The 16409-nt window shown below is 42.9% G+C and overlaps 1 protein-coding gene across 1 annotated transcript in view; it reads left to right on the top strand.

The window, feature by feature from the left end:
- The window catches only part of LOC144608742 (A disintegrin and metalloproteinase with thrombospondin motifs 12-like), a 417538-nt gene that overhangs the window by 338905 nt on the left and 62224 nt on the right, over window positions 1-16409 (top strand). The window contains exon 19 of the mRNA XM_078426828.1: window positions 14685-15890. Coding sequence (XP_078282954.1) covers window positions 14685-15890 — 1206 coding nt within the window. The remainder of the gene's footprint in view (window positions 1-14684; window positions 15891-16409) is intronic.

Raw genomic sequence — 16409 nt, 5'->3', positions numbered from 1 at the left:
AAACAGAGTCATTGGTGCATGTTACATCAAAAGGATGTTATTTTCCCTGGACATGTCAAAGGACTGCCAAAATATTTCAACCGGCCAGAATAATGAAAACAGATATTTCAAATTGTGCAATGAAATATGGGATGCCAGTGAAGGCATCAAAATGTTGTAAGATATATGTAATTGAATACTAATTTTTGGTTCATTTTATTTGCTAATGATTATTTACTAAACAATATTATTGAAGAATCACCAATGATTTTATTAAGGACATTTAAATTCTACCACTGCAGAGTTACACTAGTGGTGGCACTGATATATAAATGTTCCTGCTTCCTAAAGCAGTTGTATTAATTTTTGCTAGTGCGGTATCCTGAATAGTTGTGGGCCAACCTGGCAGCAGGCCATTCAGCCCTTTAATACTGTTGTTAAAGATTGTTAGATCTAGATGATCTGTACCTCGTCAACTATCTTTGTTTTGTTTTGACATAACTTTATCAGATAAACTTATCCCTGCTGATGTCTTCTGAAGAAATATACCATGCTGTTCATTTCTTAATTCAAAGGGTGTGCTGATGTTGCTTTTGGCAGGGAGGTGTATGTGTGGAGCAGGATAAAAGTCACATTCACTCATTATAAAGTAGCATCCCAGTTGACAAAGCACTTGTGGAATGGAATCTTTGATATTAAGTTATCAGTGTTATTCTCAAAGGCTCTTATCGACACAGGAATAGTCTTTTGTGGAAAGAATTTCCACTTTACATTATGTGGCTTCACTGCATTTACCCAATGAAATAACTTTATAATTTTAAAGTCAACAATGTTATCGCATCTCCACATTCTAAAACCATGCGATTACAAATCATGTTCATGCAACTTGTTTTCAGAATCTCCCACAAACAAAATTTATGTTAGCTATTCCTAATCTGTCTTTGCCCTTCCTAATGCAAATAAATCCTGTCTCTCAGAATCTCTTCCAATGACGTTCCCATCTATGATGGAAGGCAAACTGACCTGCAGTTTTCTGGCTCATTCTATTAGCCCTTCTGAAATAAAGCCAAAACAAAAGCCATTCTCCAGTCTTCTGGTACCTCACCCTTGACTAATGAAGATTAGTCAGTCTCGGAGGTCTCTTCCCTTGCATCCAATAATGTCGTAGGATATATCTGATCGGATCCCTGGGATTTATTCAGCTTTATGTGCTTCAAGACTGCCAACTGCACCTCTTGTATAATGTCAATAGAAACATAGAAAAAATAGGTGCAGGAGGAGGCCATTTGGCCCTTCGAGCCAGCACCACCATCCATTGTGATCATGGCTGATCATCTACAATCAGTAACCTGCGCCTGACTTCTCCCCATATCCCTTGATTCCACTAGCCCCAAGAACTCTATCTAACTCTCTTTTAAATTCATCCAGTGAATTGGCCTCCACTGCCCTCTGTGGCAGAGAATTCCACAAATTCACAACTCACTCACCCCCCCCCCCCCCCCCCCCCCGAACCAGCCGTGTAACAGTGGCAAAGCTGCCTGTCAGAATGCTGGTTCCCCCGCCTGTTGAGGTGCAACCCTTTGCAACATTTTGTACAATTCATCCTTACCCCAAAACAGATCCCAGTGGTCTAAGAATCTAAATCCTTGCCCCCTGCACCAGCTTCAGGGTATCATTTTTCTCTTTCTTGAACTCAGCAGCTTCCATGTCATAGAATGACATATAATAGAATAGCATGGAAACAGGCCCCTAGGTCCAACATGCCCACGTTGGCCAACGTGCCCCATCTGCACTCGTCCTACCTGCCAGCATTTGGCCCATTTCCCTCTAAGCCTATCCTATCAATGTACTTGTCCAAACGTTTTTTAAACATTGTGATAGTACCTGCCTCAACAACATCCTCCGGCAGCTCATTCCATACACCCACCACCCTTTGTATGCTTCTCCACAGTATTCAGAAGTATTCATTAATGACTTTACCCATCTTCCATGGCTTCACACATAGATTACTACACTGGCCCTAAAGAGGCCCTGCTTTCTTCCTCACCACCATTTTGCTCTGACTAAACTTATAGAAGTCTTTTAGGATTCTCCTTTAGCTTGTATCCGAGGATATCTCATCATCGCACTTTTTGCTCTCCTATTTCCTTCTAAAGTGTATTCCTGCATCCGTTACACTCCTTAGGGGACTCGCTTGATCACAGCTGCTTGTATTTGACATTTCCTTGCTATTTTTTACCTCATTATTCCTCATCAATCAAGGTTCCCTCTTCCTGCCAGCTTTGCCTTCACTCTAACAGGAAATCTTACTATCTCATTTTTTATATCTTGCCACTTGGCAGACATCCCTTTGATTTCTCAAGCTTCCACTGTCACCAGCTTCAGACAACAGGGAATTGAGGAAACGTGTGTGAGTGCAGTGGTGGAGAGTACATGCTTTGTGTCAGTGCTAGGTGGTTGAGCATCCGTATAGTGTTTATTCACGTTCAGTAACTTCAGTCCTTTGTCCATCCATATTATTCCAACAAAAGCCTTATTCATTGCACAAACCATTACCCCCCACCATTACCTCAATGCACTAATTATTGTCAGCCAATTTTCAATTCTTCAGCTCACATATTTACCTAATTGCCTCCCGCATTTTACACTGTCATTTAATGCCCTCATATACTAGCTCAACGGGTTTTTAGAAAATGGGATTGAAATGTGCATTTTGTGAATATCATTGTACTGTTTTGAAAAAAAGGATGACGTGTGGTGATTAAAGAAACATGACAAATGTGGAACATGGAGATTGAAAGGTCTGGTTGAAATCAGTCGAGACCCAGTCTGAATGGTGTTCTGAATTGTGTGGCCGCATTCCTGTTTCTCCACTTCCTTTTCTGTTTCTCCGTCCACCTCCATTTACTTGCCCTATTCCTCATGAAGTAATCCTCAACGTCTTGCCTGAATAGGTAGCAGCAAGAAGCTGTACCCCCTGGGGAAGCTGTGAAGAAGTTTTGTGAGCACCGTCTCCACTTCTGCACCATTGATGCCGACTGGGCCATGCACCACCACCTTGCTTCCTGAAGTCAATAACTAGCTCCTTCATCCTATTGGCATTTAGAGATAAGCTGTTGTTTTGACACCATGTTAGTAAGCTCGCTATCTCCTTCCTGTACCCTGTCTCTTCATTGATCGAGATCTGGACCTCTGCAGTGATATCTGCAAACTTGTTAATGGAGTGAGAGCAACATTTGATCGTACAGTCATGAGACTAAAGTAAGAAGCTATAACAAGCATCCTTGCATGTTATCCTGGAGGAGGTTTTGGAACCAGGTCATCCAAGATGTTAATGCTCAGGAAATTATTCCCCTGACATCATGGCATTATTGTTAACGTGCACATATATATTGAAATAAATAGAATTGAATTGAATAAATTTTATTAGCCAAGTATGTATTTTGCCTTGGTGCTTTGCTCGCAAGTAATAACACAACATACAGAAAACAATTAAGAATAAAACATAAAACATAAAACATTAAAACATTAAGAATGAAACATTATAGTTTAAACAGGTCAAGAATGAAATAAAATACCAGAGCAAAAGGAGGCAACAGACTTTTGGTTATTGAGTAGAGCTACTGCTCGTGGAAAAAAGCTGTTTTTATGTCTGGCTGTGGCTGCTTTGACAGTCCGGAGTCGCCTTCCAGAGGGAAGAGCTTCAAAGAGTTTGTGGCCAGGGTGAGAGGGGTCAGAGATGATCTTACCTGCTCGCTTCCTGGCCCTTGCAGTGTACAGTTCGTCACTGGGGGGGAAGGTTGCAGCCAACAACCTTCTCAGCTGATCGAACGATGCGCTGCAGCCTCCGGATGTAATGGTTGGTGGCTGAGCCAAACCAGACCATGATGGAGAAGGTGAGGACAGACCTATGATGGCAGCATGAAACTGGACCATCATTGTCTTTGGCAGATTGTGTTTTCTCAGCAGCCGCAGGAAGTACATCCTCTGTTGGGCCTTTTTGATTGTGGAGTCGATGGTGGCCTCCCATTTAAGGTCCTTGGAGATGATGGTTCCAAGGAACTTAAATGACTCCACAGATGTGACTGTGGTGCTGTTGATGGTGAGTGGGGGGAGGGGAGCGGAGCTCTCCTAAAGTCTACTATCAATTCCACTGTCTTAAGAGCATTGAGCTCCAGGTTGTTGCAAAGGCACTAGGCACTGTGTCACTTCCGGTCAGTAGACAGATTCCTCCCCATCCTGGATCAGTCCAATCAGGGTTTTGTCATCCGCAAACTTGAGAAGCTTGACAGAGGAGTCTGTGGAGATGCAGTCGTTGGTGTAGAGAGAGTAAGGGAGAGGGGAGAGTACGCAGCCTTGCGGTGTTCCAAGCTGCGGGTCTACATGCAAGATGTGCTTTCCCAGCCTCGCATGCTGCTTCCTGTCTGTCAGGAAGTTGGTGATCCACTGACCGAGGGGTTCAGGCACAGTCAGCTGGGAGAGTTTGGAGTGTAGTAGCTCTGGCACAATGATGTTGAATGCAGAGCTAAAATCCACAAACAAAATCCTTGCGTAGGTCCCCTGGCGGTCTAGGTGGTGGAGGATGAAGTGCAGGCCTCGATTAACTGCGTCATCCACTGATCTATTGGCCTGGTATGCAAACTGCAGGGGGTCCAGCAGGGGGTTTGTGATATTTTTCAGGTGGGCCAGCACAAGTCTTTCAAAGGTCTTCATGATTACAGAGGTCAGTGTGATAGGTTGTCATTAAGACCAGAAATCCTTGTCTTTTTGGGTACAGGATCAATAGTGGAGACTTTGAAGCAGGCAGGGACAGTGCAGGTTTGCAGGGACTGGTTGAAAATGTCTGTGTAGACTGGTGCCAGTTGTTCGGCACAGAGCTTGAGGGTAGAGGGGGAAACATTGTCTGGTCCTGGAGATTTCCAGCTTTTCTGTCTCCAGAATATCTTCTCCACCTCCTCAATTTCTATTGTTGGTGATGGATAAGTGGCCAGACTGATGTAGGGCAGCAAGGAGGGGGGGTGTAGTGGACGAGGGCCCAGTCTTAGCAGACTGGGGTCAGGCTGTACGTGGGTGTGAAGTAGTGATTGGGGAGGGGTGGGTGGGGAAGGGCCCAGTCTTTGCAGACTGGAGTCAGGCTGTAAGTGGGTGTGAAGTAGTGATTGGGGAGGGGTGGGTGGGGAAGGGGGTACCGGGGTTATGTTTCTGTCTATCGAACCTGCAGTAGAACTTGTTCAGGTCGTTGGTCAGCTGACGATTGTCCAAGGAGCGGGGGTTTTTCCTCTTTTAGCTGATGATTTCTTGCAAGCCTTTCCACACTGGCGTGCTGACCTCTACCGCACCGAGGCCAGACGACAACTATCAGACACCTCTTCCTACCTATCCCTGGACCATGACCCCACCGATGAACACCAGACCTTCATCAGCAGCACCATCACCGACCTCACCAACTCCGGCGAACTACCCCTCAGTGCCTCCAATCTCATAGTTCCCCAGCCCCGCACGGCCCGATTCTACCTCCTACCCAAAATCCACAAACACAATTGTCCCGGCAGACCCATTGTCTCTGCCTGCTCATGCCCCACCGAACTTATCTCTACCTACCTCGACTCCATCCTATCCCCCCTGGTCAAATCCCTCCCCACCTACGTCCAAGACACCTCACACGCTCTCCATCTCCTGGATAACTTCCGGTTCCCAGGCCCCCACTCCCTCATTTTCACCATGGATGTCCAGTCACTCTACACTTCCATCCCCCACAAGGATGGTCTCGAAGCCCTCCGTTTCTTCCTCGACCGTAGAACCAGCCAATCCCCATCGACCAACACTCTCCTCCGCCTAGCAGAGCTGGTTCTTACCCTCAACAACTTCTCCTTTGACTCCTCCCACTTCCTCCAAACCAGAGGCGTAGCTATGGGCACTCGCATGGGCCCTAGCTACGCCTGCCTCTTTGTCGGGTACGTCGAACAATCCCTGTTCCAGACGTACACTGGCCCCATCCCCGAACTCTACCTCCGCTACATCGACGACTGCATTGGTGCTACCTCTTGCACCCATGCAGAACTCACTGACTTTATACACTTCACCTCCAATTTCCATCCTGCCCTTAAATATACCTGGACTATCTCTGACATCTCCCTCCCGTTTCTGGACCTCACCATCTCCATCACAGGAGAAAAATTAGTGACGGACATTTATTACAAGCCCACCGACTCGCACAGCTATCTGGACTACACTTCTTCCCACCCGGTCCCCTGCAAAAAGTCTATCCCCTACTCCCAATTCCTCCGTCTATGCCGCATCTGTGCCCGGGATGAGGTGTTTCAGACTAGGGCTTCCGAGATGTCCTCGTTTTTCAGAAAACGGGGCTTCCCCTCCTCCATTATAGATGAGGCTCTCACTAGGGTCTCTTCTACATCCCGCAGCTCCGCTCTTGCTCCCCATCCCCCCACTCGCAACAAGGACAGGATCCCCCTCGTTCTCACCTTCCACCCCACCAGCCAGCAGATCCAACATATCATCCACCAACATTTCCGTCACCTACAACAGGACCCCACCACTGGCCATATCTTCCCATCCCCTCCCCTCTCTGCATTCCGCAGAGACCGTTCCCTCCGCAACTCCCTGGTCCACTCGTCCCTTCCTACCCAAACCACCCTAACCCCGGGCACTTTCCCTTGCAACCGCACGAGATGCAACACCTGTCCCTTTACCTCCCCCCTCAACTCCATCAAAGGACCCAAACATTCTTTCCAGGTGAGACAGAGGTTCACCTGCACCTCCTCCAACCTCATCTATTGCATCCGCTGCTCTAGATGTCAACTCATCTATATCGGCGAAACCAAGCGCAGGCTCGGCGATCGCTTCGCTGAACACCTGCGCTCGGTCCGCATTAACGCCACTGATCTCCCGGTGGCCCAGCACTTCAACTCCCCCTCCCATTCCCAGTCTGACCTCTCTGTCATGGGCCTCGTCCAGTGCCATAGTGAGGCCCGCCGGAAATTGGAGGAGCAGCACCTCATATTTCGCCTGGGCAGTTTGCGGCCCGGTGGTATGAACGTCGACTTCTCCAACTTCAGATAGCTCCTCTGTCCCTCCCTTCCCCTCCTCCTTCCCAGATCTCCCTCTATCTTCCTGTCTCCCCCTTTCTCCTTCCTTTGTCCCACCCCCGACATCAGTCTGAAGAAGGGTCTCGACCCGAAACGTCACCCATTCCTTCTCTCCCGAGATGCTGCCTGACCTGCTGAGTTACTCCAGCATTTTGTGAATAAACCACACTGAAGAAAAGTCATTAGCTGAGAACTTGCTCTTCAGCTTCTCAGAGTATCTTTCCTTGGCAGCTCTGATTCCTCTTCTCAGCTTGTACTTGGCCTGCCTGTAGATGTCTGCATACCCACTCCTGTCAGCCTCATCTTTCGACTGGCGGATTTGTCTGAGTTCTGCTGTAAACCAGGGCCTGTCATTGTTGAACCTGATCTGGGTCCTAGTGGGAATGCAACTGTCCTCACAAAAGCTGACATATGATGTCACAGTGTCTGTATATTCATCGAGGCTTGTGGTTGCTTCCCTGAACACATTCCAATCAGTGCAGTTAAAGCAGGATTGTCAGTTTTCAATGCCCTCGCTTGTCCACCTTTTCATTGTTCTGACCACAGGCTTAGCAGATTTTAGTTTCTGCCTGTAGGTCGGAATAAGGTGAACTAAACAATGATCAGAGATCATTGACAGTTCCCAATTCAAGATTTTACAGTGCCAAAGTTGGCATTTTATATGTAATCATGTATTGTCTTTCTGCTGACTGGTTAGCACGCAAGAAAAGCTTTTCACTGTACCTCGGTGACAACACGTGACAATAAACTAGACTGAACTGAAATTTATAAGGAATACCTGTTTTAACTCAATTTCCCTATTTGCTTTTAATATCTTCCTCTGATGTTTGTTCAATTTCTGGCATTAAAAGCCTGAACTTTGAGAACCATATTCTCATACATTAATTTATTTTCCAGTCATTTCCTTCTAGGATTAATCTTATCATCAAGCAGTCTGGCTCGTGGAAACCATCCTTCATTATCATCCATTTTCCATTTTTGTATTTACCCTTCTCTAGGTAGGTAATCGATTCAGATGTAAAAAAATGGGACATTTACAACCCTTATCCTGAGCAGTTAATGATTGTTGCCGAGGTTATGATTCCTCTAAATAGCATTGCAAGAATGGCCTTCACTTTGTTTAATGTCATATTCAGCTGTGTGAGGCATGATTGGCAAATGATTGAGGCAAGATTGAAAGGGACAACAGTATTGTCATTGCACACTGATTGGCTTCATCACCTCCCAGTCTTCAATCATGAAATGACATTTGCAAATTTCAGAACATTTTCTGCATAATCTCCTCAAATGAATGCATAGGAATTTAAATTAATATATCTGCCACTCACTCTCTCAATTCTTTCTATACATTGGAATGGAAGCCATTGTCCTGGAAAATTGTTATCTTCCAAAATGTACTATTTTTACTATTATATTGATTTAAACTTCTATGAACAGCCTCCCCAATGGCCTCCTTTATGCTTTCTTGCATCACTGGTATTATATCTGTTCATGTGAAAATGGGTACAAATTACTTACATAATTAGTTTTGCTCTGCACTTATTGACCATTGAAATCAAGCCTGAATCTGTTTTGAATGGGCCCACATGCCCATTTATCATTCTTTCCCATGGGATCTTCTTGAAACATTGTGTTGATATCAATGCTGTGTCAAACAATTTTTTTCTGTTATATTCCTGGTATTTCATAGCCTTCTCACGGTTTTAGCTCTCCCTGTTAGCTGAGTTTTGCCTTGCATTGAAATAAATCCTTTCTTCCTTACAACTCTAGTGTGATCACCTTGCTTGTAAATTTGCTTCATTTTGGAATTCATCATTGTGATGTTGAGTCCTCTTTTATTACTCATTTAATCCTAGTCTATGTTTATTTTCAAATTTATTCTTAATGAAAAGGTTACATCCTTCCCTTTTTAAGACCTGATCTGTGTGCATGCTTGGCCAAGTACTTACTCACTGTCACACTCATAATAGAATCCAGTCATTACTCATGTTCAATTGCCAGATTAAAATGGTTTCCGCTAGCCATCCTGCTTCAATAATGTAATGGCTTTTACAAATTTGTGATCCAAACATACTGATCTTGATCCAAGAGTGCATCGGGAAATTATGATGGGGTGCATTAGGAACGTGCTGACTGCAGCTACCCTATTTCTTTGAATAATTTGGGTAGGCAAAGTCAAGTTCTGGAGCATGTTTGATCATCCAAACTGCATTATGTTCTCCTTTTATTTTCATTATTAAATCCATTAAGTTCGGACATGGCTTAACTTTAGTTCTCCTTGTACACTGGTATTTTCATGCTCAGTTTGAAAATAAGTGGCAAGTAATTATGGCTAGTTTTTCATTGTAATTATCACCATGTTCATCCATGAAACTCTCTTTAAATGGGTCCAGATTTTGTTTTATCACTCGGTTACCCCTATGTTTAGTTTTTTTAGTTTAGAGATCAAGCGCGGAAACAGGCCCTTCGGCCCACCGGGACCGCGCCGACCAGCGATCCCTGCACATTAACACTATCCTACATAGACTAGGGACTGTTTTTACATTTGCCAAGCCAATTTACTTACATACCTGTACATCTTTGGAGTGTGGGAGGAAACCAAAGATATCGGAGAATACCCACGCAGTCACGGGGAGAACGTACAAACTCCGTACAGACAGAACCTATAGTCGGGATCGAACCCGGGTCTCTGGCGCTGCAAAGGTTGTAAGGCAGCAACTCTACCGCTGCGCTCCCATGCCGCGACATTATGAAATGTCTTTGTAATCATTCATATTCCTTCCTATGTCGTATCTATAACTTGTTTCTACATATCACAAATTTGGCTGAATTTTACTTTCCTTTTCATTCATGCAAACTTTCTTTTCGACCTACGTAATCACCCTGACTGAAATTAGCATTATTTTGGCAATTAACAGCTGAGAATACACTGGAATTTAGAAGGATGAGAGGGGATCTTATTGAAACATATAAGATTATTAAGGGATTGGCCACGTTAGAGGCGGGAAACATGTTCCCAGTATTGGGGGAGTCCAGAACCAGGGACCACAGTTTGAGAATAAGGGGTAGGCCATTTAGAACGATGAGGAAAAACTTTTTCAGTCAGAGAGTTGTAAATCTGTGGAATTCTCTGCCTCAGAAGGCAGTGGAGGCCAAATCTCTGGATGCTTTCAAGAGAGAGCTAGATAGAGCTCTTAAAGATAGCGGAGTCAGAGGGTATGGGGAGAAGGCAGGAACGGGGTACTGATTGTGAATGATCAGCCATGATCACATTGAATGGTGGTGCTGGCTCGAATGGCCGAATGGCCTACTCCTGTACCTATTGTCTATTGAGTGGAATGAGTCATCTCGTTAAATGTATTCAGGGTTTTTTCATAATTTTTTTATCAACATTTTATTTTAATGAAGAGCTACGCCACTCCATTAGTGCAGATTGTGTTACTGTCTTCGAAAGAGTGTTCCCTCAAAAACAGTACTTTGAAACTGCTGTGGTCCCCGCAATGGCAAATGAAACTGTCCCACCAAGATACGCCATCAAAGAAACAGTACCACTGCTAACATGGCAACTTCAAACACTCTTGTAATGGCAATTCTTGTTTATTTGGTATTTTACTGAGAGATCTTCTGAGATTCGTACTGCAGGATATGTTGAGGAAGAAATAGAAACAGAAAATAGGTGCAGGAGTAGGCCATTCGGCCCTTCGAGCCAGCACCGCCATTCAATATGATCATGGCTGATCATCCAAAATCAGTACCCTGTTTAGGAAAAAAAACTGCAGATGCTGGTTTAAATCGAAGGTAGACACAAAATGCTGGAGTAACTCAGCGGGTCAGGCAGCATCTCAGGATGGAAGGAATGGGTGACATTTCGGGTCGAGACCCTTCTTCAGACTGATGTACCCTGTTCCTGCTTTCTCCCCATATCACTTGATTCCATTAGCCGTAAGAGCTATATCTAACTCTCCCTTGAAAACATCAAATGGGTAAATGTGACTTGCATCTAAACCATGGTATACTTAAGATAGGAAAAAGAAATTCAAATGAAATATTCTGTCAATGTTACTTTCTGAATTGGTGATCAAATTACATTAGTATGAAAAAAGTGAGAAAATAAGATAATATTTCCAATTGATGCTGAGATTAATGTTGGGAGGAAGTAGTTGGAAAAATAAATTGATAGAAAGTTTATTAGATTTTGGAGCAAAAAGCTCTGGCATCAGGCTTTTCAAGCCGGAAGATGATGATATATCTAAGGAAAAAGTACTGGAGGATCTCAGCAGGTCAGGCAGCATCTGTGGAGGGAGAAGGATAGTCAATATTTCGAGTCATGGGCTTGACCTGCTCAGTTCATAAGGTCATAAGTGATAGTTGCAGAATTAGGCCAATTGGCCCATCAAGTCTACTCCGCCATTCATTCATGGCTGATCTATTTCTCCCTCCTAACCCCATTTTCCTACCTTTTCCCCATAAACCCTGGCACCCATACTAATCAAGAATCTATCTATCTCTGCCTTAAAAACTTCCACGGACTTGGCCTCCACAGCCTTCTCTGGCATAGAATTCCACAGATTCAACACCCTCTGACTAAAGAAATTCCTCCTCATTTCCTACCTAAAGGAACGTCCTTTAATTCTGAGGCTATGACCTGTAGTCCTAGACTCTCCCACTAGTGGAAACATCCTCTCCACGTCTAATCTATCCAAGCCTTTCACTATTCAATGAGGTCCCCCCCTCATTCTTCTAAACTCCAGTGAGTACAGGCCCAGTGCCTTCAAACGCCCCACGTTCCTCCAGCATTTAGGTTTTTGCTCAAGATTCCAACATCTGTAGTCTTTTGTATGTCCATACATCTGAGTAAGATGTTAAAGAGTACCAGAACAATTGGGCTTAAATAGATATTTCTATTGGGATCTCTGCATTGGCCCAGTGAATCTATGGTATGATTTAATGACTGTGAAGTAACAGAATATATTACAGAAATTAAGGAATTATGAATATACAAATCAGGTTATCAGCTAATTTCAATATGTTGCATTGGTATATCTTTCACCACAGTTGCTTTCCTGGTCTACTGAAAATTATACAGTAGGTATATTTCAATTGTTTTAGATATTTTTCAAGTTCATTGCTTTTTTAAACTATAATAATTGTAATTTATTTTGATGTTGGATCCCATTAATAACAGGAATGGGATTCCCATTGAGAATTCCCCACTTTGAGCAGTTTTACTTCTTGGAAGAAGGAGCATCAGATATTTATTTTTGTACTTGAAGTAACTGTATTTGCCTACTGATAGTCTACAGCAGCATGTGCAGGCAGACATGGAAGTTTGATCAACAACCAACATATCTACACATTGCAAAATGATCAACTTACAACTTCTGACCTTAATAAACAAACTTAGAGGAACTCTGGCGGTCAGGCAGGAAGGAAATGGCAGATGCCAATTCGGGTTGGGCCATTTTTTTCAAGATAGGTCTAAGATACCTGATAAGGATGCCCAGAAATGGATTCAAAGATTATCCTTACAGCAGTAACAATCATCAAGAAGTATTTGACTTCAGGTGAAACCAAGAAGCAGTTTCTAAAAAATTTCATCTCTAATTATATTTTATGACTGGAGGGAAAGATAACTGCCCCATGCAGATACATCATCACTGGGATACATATAGCATCGGAACAGCAAAAATCAAGACCTTTGGAAACTCTACCCTACCAACTAGAGTAAGGAGGTATTCCTCGGAATAGAGTAACAGCAGTAAGCAATTTAGCCTCAGTTTTGTGACATCACTCAAGTAGGGAAACCAAGAACCAGAGGGCATAGATTTCAAATGAGAGAGGAAAGATTTAACCCCTCAGGTTCCTGTTAAATCTTTCCTCTCTCATTTGAAATCTATGTCCTCTGGTTGGTTTCCCTACTTGAGTGGTGGGTATAAGGAACGAGCTGCCAGAGAAGATAGTTGAAGCAGGTACCATAACAACAACATCTAATTGATATTTGAGCAGGTACCTGGGTAGGAAGCTGTAGAGGGATATGGGCCAAACATGAGCAAGTGGGACTAGTGTAGATACAGCATATTGGAAAACATGGGCCAGTTGAACCGAAAGGTCTGTTTCCATGCTGTATGATTCAATCTACTACACCAGCCATTCTAATGTCATCTGTAAATTTACTAGCATGCCTTCTATATTATCTTCCATATTGTTAATATAAACCACAAACAGCAATGGGCCCAGCACTAATCCTCTACCAATCACAAGCCTCCAATCCAAAAAGCAACATTCATGATCACCTTCCTTCCATGAAGTCAATTATCTATCCAGTTGGCTGGTTCTCCCTGGATCCCATGCAAACTGACCTTCCAGAGCAGCCTAATATGCAGAACCTTGTCAAATGCCTTGCTAAAGTCCATATACTGTAGACATCATCTACGGCTTTGCCCTTATCAACCTTTTTGGTTACTTCTTCAAAAAATGAATCAGATTCGTAAGATAGGATCTCCCACTTCTAAAACCATGCTGACTATCCCTAATTGGCCACTGTCTATCTAAATGTATATGCATCTTATCATTCAGAATACTCTCCGGTAACTTGCCTATCACAGATGTTAGACATACTGTTCTATACTTCCTAAGCTTTTCCTTGCAGGCCTTCTTAAATAGAAGCATGTCATTGGCAACCCCCCAGTCTTCTGGCACCTCACACGTGTCTAATGATAAATCACATATTTCAGCCAGGATGCCTGCAATTTCTTCTCTAGCTGCCCTTAATTGACCAAGTTAATACTTCGCAGCCTTACAGATCATTGTTTATTCATATGTTTATTATTTATGCATCTATTTCGTATGATAATGCTACAGTGCAGAAGTATTCAGTAGAAACAAGGAACTGCAGATGCTAGTTTATAAAAAATAAGAAACAAAGAGATGGAGTAACTCAACGGGTCAGATGGCAATCTTGGAGAACAAGGGTAGGTGACATTTTGGGTCGGGACTCTTCTTCAGACCAGCCTACCCGAAACATCAGCTATCCATGTTCTCCAGAGATAGTGCCTGACCTGCTGAGTTGTTCCAGCACTTTGAGTCTTCAGAAGTATTCAGTTATTTCTTACTGGATTTGATGAATAAAAAAATGAGACGTGACTTCCATAAATTGCAGTAAATCATAGTGAGCAATGTAAAAGTCATATTAAGCAAATTGTTCATGCAGAATAAAATGTTTTTGGAATAATGTAGTTCAGCAATTCATAGAAATAATTCTTCTTATTGATATCTAAATAAATGTCAATAAATCAGTCTGAAGAAGGGTCTCGGCCTGAAACATCACCCATTCCTTTTCTCCAGAGGTGCTGTCTGTCCCGCTGAGTTACTCCAGCATTTTGTGTCTCTTCAAGAAATAGTGAAGCAGCAGAATGCTTGAAATCAGAACACACTGGAGAAAATTATTTTCTAACATGTCCATTACTTGTTCATTTTAATCGAAGTGACAATAATGTTTGGGAAAGGGATACTCTTTGCCTATTAATCTGTTTTGCATAAAGAGGTATTGAAACAGCACCACCTGATAGTCCCTCCTGATCTTTGCTATTTGTTTTACAGTGTTCGGCTACATGTGGAGGTGGAATCCGCACACGGACAGTGACGTGCACCTTGAATAATAAGAAGCTCTGCAATATCTCCAAAAGACCACATACTAAAGGATTGTGTGGGTTAAAGAGCTGCCCCACCAATAAGAAACAACTGCCTCCTCCACAGAAGCCCAAAGGGGACAAGCTTTTTAACAAAGTCAACCCTAACAAGCTGGGGCCTAAATTTGGACCGAATCACTCGGGTGCAAAAGTTCAACCTAATTATAAACAAATGCTTATCACTACTGATCAGCCACTTCTCATCAACACCACTGTGCAGCCACCCAATGATGTAAACACTGCAATTTCTATATCGACCACAATGAAAAAACAGATATATTTGGACAACAATGGGGAAAACAACACTGTGTTGTATAATGAACATTATGATGATAAATTAGTTCCAAGCCATCAAAATCTCTCCAGGGAGGGTAATACTACTAACGGAAAGAGATTTCCTGGAACCAACACACCTACAATTCAAACTGTGAATGGTACACAAAATACTACTGATAAAAATATTGGGATGTCTGACGATGATGAAATAACTACAGAGAAGTTTGATAACTATGTCTCATTTACAGACAAACCTGAGGTTACTCATATAATACATGAATCTGATGGTGCAGTTGCAAAAACAACAGCCCCTGTCAATGGCGAAAGATCCACATTATTTACCAGTGCAAGGAAAACCCTTGTGTCTACAGTAAAACCTAATAGTACTCCAGTAGTTAAGCCAAGTGTAACAACATCGCCTATTTTTGATCATAAAAAGTCAGGTTTTCCAAAGTTTAAAGTAGACCCAAAAATCAAAGCAACTATTGACCGGCTTAAACGTAAATTACTGAAGATGCTAAATCCAGAATGGTTTTCCAATACCAATGATAAGACAGCTCTGGATGTGGGCTTTCATGATGAAAAGAGGCACCAGGACAATTCTGAATTTACAACTTCTAATGCAGTTGTTATCCCATCTCCATCTTGGGTGAAACTGTCAAACCCGCAGGGAAGTAAATTACTGTTCTCTGTAGCACCGACTACCACTCCAGTATCTTTGATGAATACTCTGTCCACAAATACACCAACCAAATTCATCAACATTACAACAGACCATGTTGAATTTGAGAACATAACCAGCAAAGACATTGTTTTCTGGAAGATTGGAAACTGGAGTGAGGTGAGTCTTCATATAAGTGTAAGAAAATAACAGCAGATGCTGGTACAAATCGAAGGTATTTATTCACAAAATGCTGGAGTAACTCAGCAGGTCAGGCAGCATCTCTGGAGAGAAGGAATGGGTGACGTTTCGGGTCTCGACCCGAAACGTCACCCATTCCTTCTCTCCAGAGATGCTGCCTGACCTGCTGAGTTACTCCAGCATTTTATGAATGAGTCTTCATATAAAGTAAGAAACAGTAACTAGAGTTAATACATGCATCAAAGTTTATTACTTTTGAAAGCCATATGCATTTTATATTTTTGTGTTTTGGAATATGGCCATAAGAGGTGAGTTCAGCATTTACCATCTAATGTTAATTACCCTTTGAATCAAAGATCTTGCAGGATTATTTCAGAGGACAGCAAAGGATCCTTGGTCACCTATCGTTCAGATCTGGGTAACGGACAAATGTTTTTCCCTAAATTATAAACCAGATGAGCTCTAACAACAATATAGCAATGTTTCAATGCTTTCATA

This window comes from Rhinoraja longicauda, chromosome 1 (genome assembly GCF_053455715.1).
Source record: "Rhinoraja longicauda isolate Sanriku21f chromosome 1, sRhiLon1.1, whole genome shotgun sequence".
Lineage (NCBI taxonomy): Eukaryota > Metazoa > Chordata > Chondrichthyes > Rajiformes > Arhynchobatidae > Rhinoraja > Rhinoraja longicauda.
Note: the sequence above shows the minus strand (reverse complement) of the source record. Positions and strands in the feature narration are given on the sequence as shown.